General features: G+C 35.2%; 1 protein-coding gene across 1 annotated transcript in view; it reads left to right on the top strand.

The window, feature by feature from the left end:
- LOC118181445 (uncharacterized) overlaps positions 1-18,363 on the top strand; it is a 102,563-nt gene that overhangs the window by 35,941 nt on the left and 48,259 nt on the right. Inside the window, exons 6-7 of the mRNA XM_085809251.1 lie at positions 2,099-2,164; positions 4,794-5,562. Coding sequence (XP_085665377.1) covers positions 2,099-2,164; positions 4,794-5,562 — 835 coding nt within the window. The remainder of the gene's footprint in view (positions 1-2,098; positions 2,165-4,793; positions 5,563-18,363) is intronic.

Consider the following 18,363-nt stretch of genomic DNA (forward strand, 5'->3'; position numbering starts at 1 on the left):
TTCAGAATGTGCAAACAATTACTCTATCAATTGACGAAAGTGAAAAATATTTTTAAAATCAAAAACTTTTGGGAGCTTAAATTATTAATTTGAAAACAAAACAAAACGAGAACAATTGAGAAATTTCCTGATAAACCAAAGCTGTGTCTAAGCGAAACTCTAATACAAAAATCGCTTCATAAACAGCAGAAATGCAAAGAAACATTTTACAGTTTTTTCTTTTTTTTTTTTTTTTTTTTTTTTTTTTTATTATTATTATTATTATTATTAAAATTCAAAGCAAATAGACTTTGCACTTCCCGGCTCATCTTCATCAGGGGCAGGTGTTATGAAAAAAGTAAAACAAAAATAGCCTGTTTCTGAGATGACAAAGGGCACATTCCAGAAATTTAATAAATTAGTTATATTTTTTAATAAATAAATTTTATTCAAAAAAATTAATTTTAATATCTGTTTTTACTAGCCCTACCCCGACAGACTGTAAATGAACGCCCAATGTGGCTAAATTTAAATAAACAGTAAATCATAAAATGAATGTAAAGTCAAATATAGGAAAAAGAATGTAGTAAGAAGAATAATTTAATTTTTTTAAAATTTTTAATAGTTTTGAAATGTGTCTGCAAACAAACACCTGTAAAGGGAGAATGGTGGTTTTTGGACAACAGAGGATTTATGTGTTTCTTTTTTCCTAATATATGTTTCATGCTCTTTAGTGTGCAAATGCTCATGTCTCATGAGCGTGGCCAATAGAGGATTTGTTTCCCTCCTTCTAACATATATCGAATGTCTATTAGTGTGAGAAAATCCCTGCACTTGAGCATGAGATATAAGCATTTTCGAATTATGAGGCATGAGGCATATGTTAGGGAAAACGAAACCCAGAAATTGCCCAACACTGCTGGTCTAAAAGTCACATTTTCCATTTTCCTTCAACAAAATCATCTTCTGTTGACGAATTAGATTTTCAGATCTAGCTACAGGCGTTTCATATTTGTAAAACTCTTTCAGTTCTAGTTAATGATCCCGATTCTAGTGTCTTTCTCTTCAACTTTTAAAGAAATTTTATCATGGTTGTTTTCCTTTTCTGTCAACAGATGACGTAGTAGCTTTGTTTCTTTCCTTGAATGGAAATTTCTCGAAGTTTTTGGTCTGTTGTTATCGGGTGAGCATATGCTGTTTCTTCATCATTTTCACTCATGTAGCTGAAGAAAATTTTTTTCAGTTCTTTAAAACTAGTCCCGGTAAAAATCATGCAACTTATTGTGATTCTTTTTGATTTAGTATATTTTTTCCGCGTATTATCTTATTGCCAAAAATATTTAATTTCTTTCTTTGGTTAAGTATTATTCATTTCATACCGAGAGCAACTCAGTAAACCAGAAAACCTGGAAAGAATCATAAATGTATAAAAATATTATTCCCATATGTAGCCGTTGAACATTAATGGCAAATTATTAATCAAAATATTTCACGTATTCAGTGCATGCTGGTTCTTTGCATTTTTTCGCAAATGTAGTCAGTCCATCTTACACAACTTAGAAAGTTCTCCACGAAGGCATTCCTTCCCTTACGCAGATAGCCTTCGGGGCTTTGCCTTAATCATATAAACGAAACCAAAACCATCTTACATAACGTCTGTCATGACATCGCGGTAACGTTTTCTTCCAATATTTTAGAAAAGTGATGTATATATTCTAGTCTGATTACAGAAACAAAGCAGTGATTATGAAATAAATAAATCATATACTAACAAATTTTGCTTTTGTTCGTGAGAGATTCGATAATAACTATCTCTCCAACAGATTTTAATATTTTTGCCTTAGAATAATTTTAATAAAAAACAAACAAAACATAAACATGTGTTTCAGTGTTCCTGAAGATGTTAAATACATAATGTGTTCATTTAACGTCGATTCCATATAAGATGTTGCTGTAGGAACACAACATCGATGGCAGGTTTCACATTATTGAAAGAGAAAAAATATTTATCATTGTCTATTTTATTTTGAACATAAAATATTAAGCTTTTTCATATTAAGAATGTATGAAGATTGTATGGTTCTATTTGTAACATACTAATAACGCATTCAATTTTCAGTTACGAAACGCATATATCAATAATTTAGTTCAAGAAGCTGAATTCACCACCAAGAGTTCACCGAAGGTAAAAAAAAATTAATATATTTTTCCTTATAAAATGCTACATGATCTGTATCTTTTTCTCATTTTGTAAAAGCTGCTTTTATATTGAATGATTAATATCAGTTTGGAAAATGCCAGTATCGAACGAAGGATTGTGAAGAATACAGATACTTTTGACTGGCAGAAGCATTTTTGTTCAAAGTACCGTATAGTGAAAATTCCGCCATGCAGAGGGTTACTAAATGGAAAGCACCGATATATGCTGCATGAAAATTTCATTAAGTTAAGAATTATTTATGAATATGAAATTGAGTGCATGAATGGGTGGAAGTCAATAAATAAATCACAAAAGACAGTTATAAAATGATCTAATGAGGTATTCGGATGAAAACTATTTTTATATCTGCACATAATTTCTATAATTATTTATACCATTTATCCTATCATTTTGTCAGTGCTCCAATATCAATCTCATGAAAATTTTTGGTTTTCTAGCTGAGCCACATTGTGACTTTGCCTTGAAGATCGTTATCAACTGCAAAGAGATTTCTCCACCCACTTGTGTACATCTTTACTAGACAAACACTTCTTTTCATAAATAGGAAACATTCCTATATGAATATCTTTCACATGTAGAACTCCCCCCCTAAAAATGACGGATAACAACGCGCTGCGTCTCTCTTGTATAGCCATCGTTTGCATAGTTCTAAAGGCATTTTTAAGCAGACTTTTATAATTCCATCATTATTCAAACTGAGCTACTCCTCTGCCACTGGTACTTAGTAATTAACGCAATGAAGATCATGAACCAGGATGGTTCTGCTGCTTAATTAACATACATGGAAAGTACTTCACTATATTTTCAAATACATCATGCTAGTCTGTGACATATTTATTGCCTTACCCTCGTATTTAATTAACCAGAAAATTTAATTAATTATTCGCATATAAAAAATAATTAGAAATTAACCAATACAAACTTACGCACACTTCAGGAAAGGGTCACAAGCTAATCACATTAGTGTCCAAACAGTCAACTGAGATGAGTTTAATCACTTTGTAATGTTTCTGACTACTTTACCTATGCTTAAATTAGTAGAAACCTTGTTGAATTATGTAACGACTTTTTGCTGAGTCTAAGTGTGTAAATAAAAGGTCCAGAAAAGGGTTAAACTCACCATATAATATCTCAGACTAAGAACATAGATGACTCCTCTCTCGCGCTTACAAAATGTCCTCCACTTGAGCTTTAACTTAGGATAAGAAAATAAGAAACTAATCTAATGCTAAATTAAACTCAACTTAGCCGAAGCTGTACACAATTATCTAACGTAGTTGTCCTTTAACGTAACTGGCGAATATGAGCAGGCACGTTCAATACGGCTGAGCGTATTTAGCTTTGAAAAGTCATTTACTTTCAACGCAATTTTAAAAACTCATTCTGGTAGTCAGTTGTAAGTCGGAAGCAAGAATTGAAAGGAAAGGGTTTCAAAATTAAAAATAACTGTTCGAAACGTAAAATAACTTAGTAAAACTTATCTGAAACTAAGTAGAAATTGTAAACTGTGGATTATAGGTCATAAAAAAACCCTGTGACCAACATAAATTAAATCTTAATATAATTTATTAGTGATTTACTCTTTCTTTTATTTATTAATTCTGTTTTCGTTCCTAAGAAAAATAATTTATAATATGTAACTTGACTACTAAAATATATCAACATTTTGTAGTAAAGTCTCAAAGTACATATAGCGTCGGTTTAGCGTATTTTAAATGTTATATTTATTTTCACTGGTTACTTGTAAGTTTGTTACTTAACCAATAAAAGGATACATTTTAAAGCCTTCAAAGGTATACTTTTATCAACAAATTTACCATGCTTATATTTACTTTTGCCGATGAAGTTGACAAATACGATAGGCAAGCTGTTTATTTAACATTTTATCTGATAATGAGCAGTTACAGTCTTAATCTTTCAAAGATCACGAGAACTTTTTTTTAAAATATAATAACTTCTTACTAAATTTGAGATAAATTATAAATTTGTTTTAAATTACAGATGCATAAATTATATATGAATGTGAGGTGTACTTCATATATACTCTTACTAATTGTTATGTTAATTTGTTAGTCTTTCCTATTATTTCCTTTTTCTGTCTTGTTTTCCTCGCCAGGATGTAAATGAGTTTTTGTGAACTAGAGTGCTTTTAAACTGAAGTAGCGAAAAGATTAGAGGGCGCACGTTGTTATTTCAACTAGCTGTTTGAACCCTGAATCTTGGCTTCGCATTCTTGCCGCCGAAGTTCATTATCATGCCGGTGTAGGTTTCTGAGTCCACCTGCTAGGTTAAATTAATTTGTGCAGTCATGAGTCATGAGTAGGTTATCTTTAAATTCAGTTTAGTTTAACCATTATCTTTAGTTTTATCACCACAAGTGGGTGGTAGCTTTGTAAGCACAAAGCCTGCGCCGTCTGTAAATAATTGAGTTCAATAAAATGGTATTTTACATGCTTTCCCTGTTGTATGCATCTTCTAGTCTAGCGATAAGTCGCTAACAGACTTGCAAATAGGTCTAGTAGCAGTTTATGTTAGCCAAGAAACTAGACCTTACAATGAAATTTAATAAACGTTGTTTATCATTTTCATTTAGGGTTCATCCACCCATAGGCCAGCATCCGACCATGATAATGGTTCATCAGAGGGAAACCATCAGTCAGAAACATCGATAACCCAGGACACCACCCATAACAAAACTAATGGCAAAAAATGTTCTCACTATGAAAATTACTCAAGGACTTCTGCCGATATTCCTGATGACCTCATTATTACCTCCACACAACCTCCAACACAGGAATTTTTTGTCCGAATTCGTGGAATGATATCTGCAGCTAAAAACCGTCTCAACAGCTTCAGGTACAGACCAACTCTCCTTGTCATTCCAGAAGATGATTATTTTTATCAGGATTTTAAAGAAAGAGATGAAGCATCTGGAAACAGAAAAACGACTTTCAAGAAATTCAACGGCAAGACAACCAGCTCTCCTATCACAAGTAAAATGGAGTCAATTCATGGATCCAACCTTGGAGCAGCCATGCTGGAAGCTAAATTAGCTCCTCCATTGCCACCTCCACGAAATTCGAAGCCAAAGAGCAAAAAACGAGCTCCTTCTCCACCAGGGGAGAGGATTTCTACGCCAGATTATTCTCGGGAAACGCCATCACCTGTCAGTTTGAAAGACTTCTCGAATAGCATGGAGAGAAAGAACGGAAGGATAACAACAGTGAACTCCGAAAATTATTCAAAATTTGATCTATTCCGACTTGATCTGTATGAAAAAATCAACAGGATGAGAGAAGGTGGTAGCACAGAAAACGAAATTGCTGTTTTGGAAATGAATTGTGAACTTAATCGAATGAAAGGTAAATTTTCAATATTTGATTTATATACCAAATTCTTTTCAAGCCACTAGTTTCATCACATGAAGTTCATTAGATTTCAAATTCAAATAAATTATTCTAAATTTGAAATAATGCATAAATAATTCTGAATTTTAACATCTATAAGATTTAAATAAGCAATTCTATATTTCTTAAATTTAATTTATATTTTTTTAATAAAAAGGATTAAACATCACTAGGCATGAAGGATCACGTACCCATGTTGAAGCTCCAGTATTAGTATTGGAATTTTTTTAGACTTGGTTATGTTAACTATAAATATGCTACATATTGTTGCGTGCGTACGGGTTCGTTATGAAATGAATGCACAAGTCCGATGAAAAATGAACAAAAATTTATTATTATCACAACAAAAATGCTTAAATTTTCTCAAATTATCATGCAGTATTACAATATCTCACAGTAGTTATCTTTTAACTACTCAAATGTCCAATAGAACGTAATTCAAAACAGCTAAAGAACGCTAATCCGCGACTTCGCTACAGTCAACAAGAGCAGTTTTCTAAACAACAACAAACTAAGCAACTCCTACAAACTGAGAAGGTTTTCCTCCTTTTATAAGATTTTAAAATCACGCGCTAGAATTTTCCAGTACTTTCTGGAAATCAAAAAGAGATATTTAGATTTACTTTGATTCAGCGCGAAAATCCGACCATATTACAACAGACGACTTAAACAAAGGGGGGAGTATCAATCTACTGCGTTATGTGCACAAAATCTTTTGTTCCAAATTAGTACTATATAAAGATCCACCAGAGGCTGAGTGAAAAAGCGCAATGAAAGCTAGTAGTTATCATCTATCGCGACTGGATGAGCTGGCTGCATGAGGATTTCGCTGTTTTCTCCGTGTATGAATGTCACCACCGAAAGAACAAGGCCTTGTCACTAGAATCGTGACATCTCTAGTACTGGGTAAAGCAAAGAACGTACTCGCACCTAGTTAATGCTGTATAAGTTACAAATGAGACTTGTTTCGCTCCGTGAAAATTCCCCTCCCCTTAATATCAACATTATAGTCTATTAATTGAGCATAATTCCTTTTACGTTATCAAATTTAAGGTATTTACTGAAGTTTTCTGTAGTGACAAATACGTTTTTAAATTTTAGGTTCCTTTTAAATAATTCAAATTTTGTTGCAATACATAAACTTGATAAACAAATCTATAGCATAGCAACTATTACACGATTCATAAAAAAAGTTTATTTAAACAGCTTGATACTTAACTATTTGTTTCCAGTCGAATATTATTTACACTCATGTCCATAAATTAAGGATAATGCAAAATCAGGCAATGGAAGAGTTAGAAGCAAAACAAATTTGACTTATTTGTTTTTATTAAACAAAAGGTAAAGAGCAAAAAAAGATCCTATAAGTTTGATATTATTAAGAAAATTAGCGATTTTTTCTCCCTGGAGCAAATTACAAAAAAAACCTATTTACAAAAAACCAATATTACATGGTTGGTATGATTGTTAATACATTGTATGTCCCCCAGACATGCAATACAGTCCGTACAACGCCCAAGCATGCTGAGTATCAAATTATCGATCTGATCTTGGGGGATATTACACCACTCAAAAAGCAATGCTCTCCGAAGTTCCGGTAGATATGTAAGAGGAGGTTGACGGGCTGCAACTCGTCGGCCCAGCATGTCCCACACGTACTGTACTGGATTCAAGTCCGGTGAGAATTCTGGCCAGTCCATACGGGTGATATCCTCCGATTGAAGGCATTCGCTTACGTTGTTTGCACGGTGAGGACGGGCGTTGTCATCCATAAACACAAATTGCGCGCCCACGGCGCCCCAAAACAAACGTACATGTTGTTCCAGAATCACGTCCCGATAGATTTGGCTTGTCATGGTTCCAATTTGAATATGCAGGTCAGTTCTGGAACCCAGAATAATTCCACCCCAAACGAGCACTCCTGCTCCACCGTAACGGCGTCGTTCAATGAGGTTTTCTTGGTGGTAAAGGGTACCTGGAGCTCTCCATATGAAATTCCGGCGAGAATCAGACTGCAAGCTAAATCTGGACTCGTCGGAAAACATCACACAAGCCCACTGTTTCGGTGTCCACAATGCATGCTCTCTAATCCAGGCTAACCGCAGGCGACAGTGAGTTGCAGTAAGTGGAACGCATCTGACATGTCTACGAACATATAGACCAATCTGCCCTATGCGTCTGTACACGGTCTGCCTTGAAATTGTCGTACCAGTGGCTGAAGAGAGCTGACGAGACAGGTCTGAGGCTGTACTCCGCCTGTTTCTTTTGGCAGTAACTGCCAAATATCGGTCCCCATTCGGCATTGTAACTTTGGGGCAACCTGTGCTGTAACTTCTACTCACATTACCATCATCTTGGAATCGTTGCCAAAGCCTGGAGATGACACTCTGGGCAATTCCAAGTTCGTCTGATACTTCCAGTTGGGTACGCCCACATTCCAGACGGCCGATAATTCTACCACGTAAAAAATCATCCAAATGCGTCCTTTGTGTCATAACTATTCGGTTATTGCACTGAAATGCTTATAAAGCGCCTGCCAACAATTATACTTCTTTGTCTGTATTCCTTATATATCACTCTCTTACACTCTCGTCATTGTGACGTACCATCGGTGTCATCTGGTTACTTCCTGAAATTTGCATATGATTCTTGAAGATGTTTGTAGTGATTTTACAGGTGATATATTTATTTTAGAGTTCGATTTCCGCGTGATTCCGAATTATCCTTAATTTATGGACATGGGTGTACTTGAAACATTGCAGTGTTTCTGCACAATAAAGAGTAACTAGACTTATTAAATGTAATACATTTTAAGCAATTTTGAACTTTGAGTACTAACTCCAGATCGTAACACAATGAAGTCAATCAAGACTAATACCTAGTCATACACTAAAAAAGTATCAAGAACAATACCTAGTCATATGCTAAATTAAGTACTGAAAAATTATTTTCAAAATTTTTTGGTGTTTCAGAATTATCCACAATCTGTATTGCTTACGCGTCTAAAAATTTATATGCATAGGGAAATAGAATACAAAATAGCAAAGAAATATATTTATAATAATATATATATAATTGAAAAAGAAATTGTAAAGCTAACAAGTAATTAGACGTAAGACCTATTTGGTCTTAAAAATTTTTGCGCATAATGCTTCAAAAAGATATGAAATAATAGTAGTAGGTAGAAACATTGCAGCGATCTTGCTAAAAAGTTACCAGGAGCTGTAGCTCCACGAAATATTTCAACGCTGTATTACTAAAATATAAACTAAGAAGAAATTTTTGTCTGGAAAAACTGGAAAAAAACTGAAAACACGTGAAAAAAACTGCCAAAATAAATGTTGGAAGACATGCTAATGCACGAAAAAATTAATCTGACCGTTGTGATATGTGAAAAGTTAACACACATAAAAATAGATGGCTGAAAAAATATATATATATAAGAAAAGTTAATACATATAATAAAATATATAGGCTGAAAAAAATGCCAATACATAAAATGCAAAAATTAAAATGAAAACATAAATTGCAACAATAGAAAAATACAATAATTACATAGCGGAAAATGGTAAATTAACCCACTCGTACCCTCAATTGGCTTTTCAAGGGGAAAAAACTGAGTGTCGAACTAGGTTAAATACCATTACGCGTTTCGCCGAAACAGACCATTGAAGCTCTTGTTTAATGCGAAAAAATTTTTATAAAAAACATGAATATTCCCGAATAAATCTTTTTTGGAGCTTCACTGCTCTGTTCCTTTTTCCCGACGCGTCCGCTGAAAAACACATTAGGGTATTAAAAGTAATTGCAACTCCGAGCAATGTAAAATTAAAATTAAAATAAAATAAATAGCGGTCTGCTATTAGTCAAAAAATTACAACAACGTACGGGCTGGTCCTGTATAGCTTAAAGAAGATAGAACTTTTATAAAGAGAATGGTGCTCTAATCAAATAAAAATGCAATTAAATTTGCAAGAAAACAAATGTCGTAGGGTCTTATTAGGACCAAAAAACACAGACAATAGAAACGAAAAAACTGACCTGAGAGGTGCCGTCCTTTGCATCCGAAAAATTTTTAGAAAAAGGTGCAAAACCCCTCCGTGTCCAACCAACCTTCCTTCTCGTCGTGTGACGTAGGTGGGCGAAACTATAAAATCTGCATAGGCCAACGGGCTGAGATTGTAGTTTGGCGGGAATTCCTGTCTCCCCCCCTTCTTTTATAGAGGGTGTGACAAACGAGAAAAGACACGGAAAGAACTCAAAATGGCGTCAGTCAAGTTGGTAGAAGAACAAAACTGCTAAAAATAAGTGAAAATGGCTAATTCAGCTAAAATTACTTATTTTTGGCCACAAAAGAAAGAGTAAATTGGAAAAAAGTCATTTGTTAATAAAAGTCGTCATTCTTCAAGCTAGAGGGCGGTCAAGCTACTATGAAAAATGAAAAGGCCCGATTTGTTAATAATAGTAGAGTTTGGCCTTCTAAGTAATTTAAAACTATTAAATAATACTATTAAAGTATAGTGCCAAAATCTTTGGAGGAAAGAAAATGTATTTAGGAGAATAATCTGTACATTTATATAATTTTTACATTAGATTATCTGAATCAGCCATCCACTTTATACCGTCCCATTGGGCTTTAAGCATAAAATTTCATTATCCAAAACAAATTATCTAAAAATTGGTAAGGCTAATGCCAGCTTTTTTTAAGGTATTTTTAATTATTTTAAGAGGAATTTGGTTATTTTTCAAAATTGTGACGAAGTAAAGTATTTCTTCTTGTAAGTGTTCTGTAGTATTACATATTCTTTTTATTCTAAGTAGCTGTGAAAAAATTGTGTTGATGATTCTTTTGGAAATATTAGAATTCCAGTCGGTTAACTTTAGTGTAGAAAAAGTGAATTCTCTCCTCTTGTCGTAGACTTTAATAAAATTGTAATCAATAATATTTAGGCCAAGGTATACTACATTATTTTGCGCCGTATTTGTATTATTTAGTTTTAAGCAAGTTGGGTAGATATTAGCAGCTTCTATTTTGTTATGGTTGTTAAAGGCTATAATATCATCAATGTAACGATATATGTGTTGGTAAAATTTATGTTCTTCTTTGTTTAGTGAACGGACAAAGGTCAATTCTTTTGTGAAAAGGAATAATTCACACACAGCGCTCGAAAAATTCCCCCCCCCCATTGGGATTCCTTGAATTTGTTTGAAGATGCTATTGTTAAAGAGAATAAAATTATTGAAAAGCACGCTCGAAAGATAAAGTTGCCATTTTTCGTTATCAATTATTGTCGAAATCTGTGGAATTATATCTGGTAGAGCAAGTAAGCTGGTATAGATTTCTTCAAGTGGTAAGATAGTATAAAGGTTCTCGAAATCGTAGCATTGTACATGGTCTATTTGAAGTGAATTAATTGTCTTAATCATGAGTTCGTTACTTAAAATCATCCAGTTGCAATGCAGATCCTGAAAATCATAGTTATTAATCAAGTCACGTATTAAACGAAGTTTTTTTGCAAAAAGGTAATCTATTTCTTTAAGATAACTTTTGGTACTATTGGCTATAAACCTGAATTTAATAGGAGACTTATGAAATTTTGGAAGCGCATAGAGATTAGCAAATCTGTTATTTAGTTCCGGAGATGTATCTTAAGTCTTTTATGTAGTGCGTTAAATTTATTGATAAGAATTTTGGTGTTGGTAGTAATTTTTTGGTAAGTGCCATTACTATTTAGTTCTTTGTGCAGAAGGTCGAAGCAAAACTTTTTTCAAATGACACTAAAATTGTTGCTAGCTTTGTCAATTTTTGTAATGATAAAATTATCTTCTTGTTTTTTGATTAGATCATAGAGTCGTTTCTTATTGTGTAAAGAGTTGAAAGAAGGCGTCTTGAATATATATATTATTCATTATATAAAATATATGAATAACGAATACCTTCCTTTTTAAAAAATAACATGTGAAAGTTGTTCTACAATGAATGCCACAGTTTTCTGCTTATCACTGTCATTATTATTAACAATTTTGAATACAGAAATAGCTCTTTTTATAACACTGAAAAACAAATCTTCGTGTTGCTGCTTAGAAATACACTGCCCTCCAAAAGTTAAGGAACAACATGTTTTTTTGTATCTAATTTGAGAATGAAGCAAAATAGAAACAAGAAATTTACAGGACATGTTTACTAAACAGTTCTAATGAATGCGACATAGAATGTTTCTAAAGTATGTAAAGGCATTAGATTATTTCACAGGAGAAGAAGAGAAACATGTGCAATGCCCTCGCCAGGACTCGAACCTGACATCTCTCGAATACGTGCAGAGTGTGCTCGCCATTACACCACGAAGGCGTGCTAAGAACGCGAGGAGAAATAACTTATATACTCCCCCCTTTTTTAAAGGCGATTGGGAATTAGGGAAGCTGTGATGACGTGATGACCACGCATGCGCAGTTTAGCCGAACGGCGTGCAATGCCTTTCTCTCACGTGACTTACATTAGAAGAGAAGAGATTGATAATAAGGAAGTAATGAAAGCGAGAGACAAAGTCAGTATGTAACTCTGTAAATCACGTTATCCATAGAATATGTTAACCAGCAAACAAGAATGTAATACTAAATATTAACAATCCTTGTATGGCCATGTAGTTGCTCTTTTGAAAGACTCAAGGTTCAACTCTAGATATTGGTGGACGTGGCGCTACACCAATTAACCGACGGTAAAGGGGTGGTGCCTACATACCCCGTCGCATGTCGCATGTATGCCAGCGTACAAATGATACATATGGTTCTATTTTTGTGTTAACTATGTGTTTTGTTCGTGTGTCAATACAGCGTTCGTGCTGCTAAATGTCGGTTATATGCAGTGCCCACAGTACGTTCACGTTCCCGTTAAGTAGGAAATATATATATATCCAAAACCGACGCAGAAGTAATATATGACAGAACCCAATCCCCAAATACTGGTTCTGGAGAATCATATCCACCACCTCTTTTAGTACGAGCACCACTGCGAAAACATTAGGTTATTTTAAGCAGGAGATGTAAAAAATGAGCAGTGCCCTCGCAGGGACTCAAACCTTGGACCTCTCGAATACGCGCCGAGCATGCTAACCACTACACCACGAAGGCATGCTAAAAAGTCGGGAGAAATACCTTATAAGTTCGACACAAACGTGAATTACAACAAAAAATTGCACTCTTCCTCACATCCAGTCGTAGAAAAACAGTATATGACAGTTTTTTGAAAAAAAAAATGGGGTTGTAGAATTACAAAAATTAGTTATAATAAGGAATGTGTCCGCCCCTAGCTGCAATACATTGGCGGCAGCAAGTTTCCAAGCTGTCAATTACGTTGTCGGTCAGTTAAGTGTGAAGCAACGACCAGACACGGAGTAATCCTTGTTCAAGCTCATCTAAGAGGAGGACTTAAAGCAGCAACCTGTCTCTCAAGGTAGTCCCAAAAATGCCCTATCGGATTCAGGTCTGGTGATTGAGCTGGCCATTCCATTCGCTCCATACTGTGACCCTCAAGATATTCTTCAGTAACCCCAACTCGGTGAGGGCGCGCATTGTCGTCCATCAGAAGAAATCCAGGACCAATAGCAGCGGCATATGGACAGACATATTGATCAAGGATCTCGTCTCGATATCTCACACCGGTCAACGTTTTTCCATGGGACACATGCAGGTCAGTGTAACCACCGAGAGAGATCCCAGCCCAAACCATTAATTATTCCACCACTTCGGTAACTGTGTCTTTCCACAATGTGGGATTGTTTGTATCTGACGCGTTGTTCCATCCATATCAGCTGACGACCTGGAATCACTTTCCAATGTGAACTTGGACTCGTCTGTGAAGAGATCAGACCCCCATTGTTGATTGGCCCAGGAGATGCCCAAGATAAATGGGCACCTCTGTGTCCTCGGGTCAAGACGATACAAACAACTGGTCGTCTTGCATACAAACCTGTATTGTGCAGGCGTCTGCGTACTGTACTAGCTGACATTCTTGTTCCTGTTGCCACTAAATGATGTGCCATGGGCTGAGACCCAGTAATGTTACTCCTCCTTCGGGCCGAAAGAGCAAAATAATAGTCTCCCGCAGGTGTTGTAACTCTAGGTCTGCCTGGAGGATGTCTCCTAGGTACAGAATCCTCGGATTCAAACTGATTCCTTAGTGGATGGACTACACTACGAGAGACATTGAGACATCTAGCAGCATCAGCTTGTGACGACCAATTTCCATCCATCCGATCGTACGCCACCTCAACGAATCGGGCAAACGACTTCTCCTGGACTTTCTCTGGATTCTCCTGGATAGCCTCTCCTGACAATTACACCAGAAGGGAGGTCTTAATGTTCCAGAGGTGACGGTATGCAATGGGTCCAAAGTTCTTTAGAAAGATCAATAAGAAGGCATTTTTTGCCTTCTTATTGATGCATTATGCGTTCTTTGCTATTATTAACTAACTAACCAGCTCAAAATAATTATCTAATCATTTTCACCTTTCATCTGGAAATGTTATGAACAAAAGTAAGATCTTTCTAACATCTAACACAAACAGTGGTAAAACTTATAATTTCTGTTAATATTTTAACACTGCATAAGCATTTATTTAAAATTTCTGTTAATGAAGGGAGAGGGCGAAATTTGGTAAACTTACTAAATCGAAACTGTGGATATTTAGGGCAGGAATAATACTCGCGGCTTTTAAATTTGTTATATAAGGTAACGTAGAGGAGAATAAACATGAATGAGAACATTAAACGCCTGTGGGATTTATTAGGACCCTTACAGTTATCAGGACTACTATTTCTCCTTATCTGCTTTGCGAGCAAGTAACTGTCCTGAGTAGAACAGTGAGTTTACTGGAAGGGTTTAATTACCCTTTATTTTCCACAATTTACAGGTGCTCCCGCACTTCGGGATACAGAGGCCAAACACTTGTGGTCCGAACGTGAGAAAATAGGAACTACAATCCAACTAAATTTAAATAAGACCTAAACTTGAGTACTTTACACAGACTAATATCACTAAGATTGGCCTTTTAGATTTCTACGTATGTAGTACGCAAACTGCAGGAAAACTACGAGTACAATACGTCTTCAATAGCGTAAGGACTAAACCTCTGGCCTTAAAGGCGGACAGCAACTGATTGAAAGCATGCGTGAAATAAAATGGCGAGAAGGCTCACTCTCTCTTTTCACTTGGCGAAAAGCTACAACTTAAATACTTAAGATTTTGCAAGCACAATTTGCATAACCAAACTAACGCGTTTATTCTGGCCGTAAGTGGAAAATAAGAGAGGACAGTAAAGTTTTAAAATAAATAAACGTCAGTAAAACTTAAGATCCTTATACAGCTTTTAAAGATTTTTATGTTACTGCAAATGTATAATCAAACAATCTTCATTCAAATGTGCGTGTGTGTGTGATTATGGTAAAGCCTCGAGGGCTATCTGCCTAAGGGGAGGGATGCCTTCGTGGAGGACTTTCTAAGGGTAATTGGCTCGTATACACGTTACACATGGGGAAAACCACGAAAACGCCCATGCAGCCAGCCCGTTCGCGGGGTTCGAACATCGTACCGAACTACCAGTGTTCAGCGACTTTACCGCTCGGCCACTGGTGGGTCTTCATTCAAATGAAAAAGATCATAATGATATTTTTGAATTCATGTTTTGATTCATTATAGAATTCCGATGAGAAAAGTTGTACTAATTCAGTGCACAACTTATTTAATATTAAAAATATGTTTAAAATAAATTTTTATATGAAAGGAGCAGCTTAATATTTAATTCTATACAATATATTACTATCATTTATTAATTTTTAGATATTTTTTAATTTGTTATATAAATAAATGTTAATAAATTGTTATTAAATACTAAGAAAATAAAGACTCACCATGGATTTATCTGAACGAGACGCTGTTTTGTAGATGTGATGTATACGAACAAGAAAGATCACAATTTTGGAGGAATTCAATGTTTTATTCGGAAGATACAGGTACACGTAGCAAATAAATTAAAAAGGCGTTGGCCAACCCGTTATGCAAGTTATTATCTGGTTTGACACTGGTTCATAGATTTTTCAGATAACTTCCTGTGGGATTTCTTGTCAAACGTTCTGGAATTTTCGAGATTGGGGGACAGTCTGGGACAATTGGAGGTGCCTTCTCATAAAGCCCCAAACGTGTTCCACTGGGGAGAGATTTGAAGGTTTGGCGGCCAGGAAATGTTTGGTATGCACGGAGACAGTCGGCAGAAATGACTGCCTAATGTGGTCAGGGATTAAAAGAGAAACAGAATGGGGCATAGAGAATATCATCAACGTATAGTAGTTCTGTAAGACTATCAGAGGTGACAACCAAAGGGACCTGAATATCTAATGAAAGGGCACCTTAGACAATAACTTCCTGTTGTCGCGCTGTGTGACGGATGACTCTCAGATTAATATCCAACTTTCTCTTTAATGTCTCCAGACACGTCTTCACTGGTCATCGTGGCGCATTTCGAAGCGGGACGCACATTTCACAAGTGCACATCAGCGTAGCCACTGAGGGAGGGGTTTCGAAAATAGACCAATGAGCGTCTATTGCTCTTGTGACGCTAAATCTTCATGCTTGTGAGCGTATGTCGTTTACGTTTTAATTTGCATTTGTTTCGCGGTAAAAAATATATGGCGTAGTAGAAGAAAATCTCGTAGTGCATTCGTTTCATGAGTTTAATTAATCGCTGACATTTTACTTTCGCGATTTTTATCACAATATTTGGATTGATGTTCACGGCATATTATCGCTCTTTACATCGAGAAAATGACTCAAGCTATAATTAGCTTCGAATATTATGCATTTACTTAACACCTGTGAATTAAGAAAATTCGAGTGTATAGTTTTTTTAAATAATTTTTCATATAGACTGCAATAAAATGTGCTGACTTCTATTTACATATATAATTGGTGTAAATATTTTTCTCATATGCATAGTTTTATATAAAGATAGCATTTGGGCTCAGATGTTTATGACATACTTCTTTCTTCATCTTATTTACCATTAAGTAATATTTCACATGGATATTTTTGCGGAGTATCCAAAATGTGTTTTTATTTATTTTAAATTCTTTCAACCAGGTAGTGAAATCTTCACATTTGCTTATATTTGATCTAACTTCGCAATGAAAATTTTCAGAACTCGACGGTACTTTAATTATTTTATACAGAAAATTGCGTGGCAAAATATTTTAAACCATTTTACTTAAATTTTAAAGCACGCGAAAGGTCATGTGACATGTCAGAAATATTACTGGATGCCCATTGGTCCATCCTAGAAGGCACACCCTCGGTGGCTACACAAATGTGCACTTGTGAGATATGCAAGCGGGAATCATCACTAAAAGTAATTCTACTCCAGTCCGTGGGATTCCAGATCAGATAAGCCCAGTACCACACCAAACATATATATAGGTGGGCGCAGGTGAGGCGTAGTCAGAGCAATGTGCGTCTTCAAAGCAAACACAGTTCTTTGAGTTGTTTATCAATGGTCCATGAGGCCAGTATTGTCCCGGTTGCTCGTCAGATCGATGATAACGACAAATCAGTTGCTGTGAGAGCCACTCTGATAATCGCGCTGTTCTCAAGTACTTGTGAAAATTATAGTGAATTCATTGACTGCAGTCTTCTTGTCGGTGTTCTCTGCCATGCTTCATCCATTCCTGCCAACACCTTCATCCATTCCTTCCCATTATTCCTGCCAACACACATCCCCCAAGTGTCAAGCGATCCTTCTGTCTGACCACTCATCTTGCCGATTACATAACCTCCTTCAATTGATGATACAGTGCGTGAACCCGTTTGCGATGCACCGGTACAATTGAAGTGCGTAGAAGGACCCAAATTCGATTGAAAGTTATGTCCTAGTGTTAGAATTTCTGCCCTCTTATACAACTTCTGAATGTTCAGTTTCGAAGTTCTGTAGCTCACGCTATCCCTTTATTGGCCATCAAAATTTAATCATTTCGGTGTTGGATCAAAATGTATTCACATACGAGATTTCGTTACAATCAGGTAACTTCTTATTAGTGCATTTTTCCCTTGTTTCCGTCACATTTAGAGTATTTTTAAGGGGAAACGTTGAATAGTTAAACCATTATTGATTCATTAATGAATTCCAAACATTCATGACTTAGTCGACTTTCATAAAACATTTTACTTAAGAATCTGAAATTTTCGTTATGTGCCATATAAGTTAGCAGACTAAATACATTGCCAAGTGTGAGATTAATGTTTTGTCATGTAAGCATATGCAAAAGTCAGTAACTAAATGTGGATATTTCAGATATATTGAGCTCTCTATTTCTGCATCTTTAACTATCAGAATACCTTTTTCCTTAAACAAAATAAAATTAACCTTTAAAGTGCATATTAATTTTTTCGCTTTTTAAATAATGTGAAAAAGATAACAGAGTGTAGTATATATTTTAAGCTACTAAATTTATTTAACGACATGTAGACAGCCCTCAAATCTTCAAATTTATCATCGTAAAAACAAAACCAAATTCATGTGTTTATTTTTTGAATCTACATAAAAAAATACTTATCTCATTGTTTTATCTTAGTTGAAATATAGATGCTTTGTGCAATTTAGGCAAGTAAAAAGTAATTTCATTGGTTAAATTTGCTGGTTTTAATTCCATAATTATAGTCCATGGAAATAAGTACATATTGTTACGTTTTTCTTCTTTTCTGCTGACACTAGT

The sequence above is a fragment of the Stegodyphus dumicola genome, chromosome X2 (assembly GCF_044657685.1).
Source record: "Stegodyphus dumicola isolate Sdum_Otavi_A_Nest chromosome X2, ASM4465768v1".
NCBI classification, from domain to species: domain Eukaryota; kingdom Metazoa; phylum Arthropoda; class Arachnida; order Araneae; family Eresidae; genus Stegodyphus; species Stegodyphus dumicola.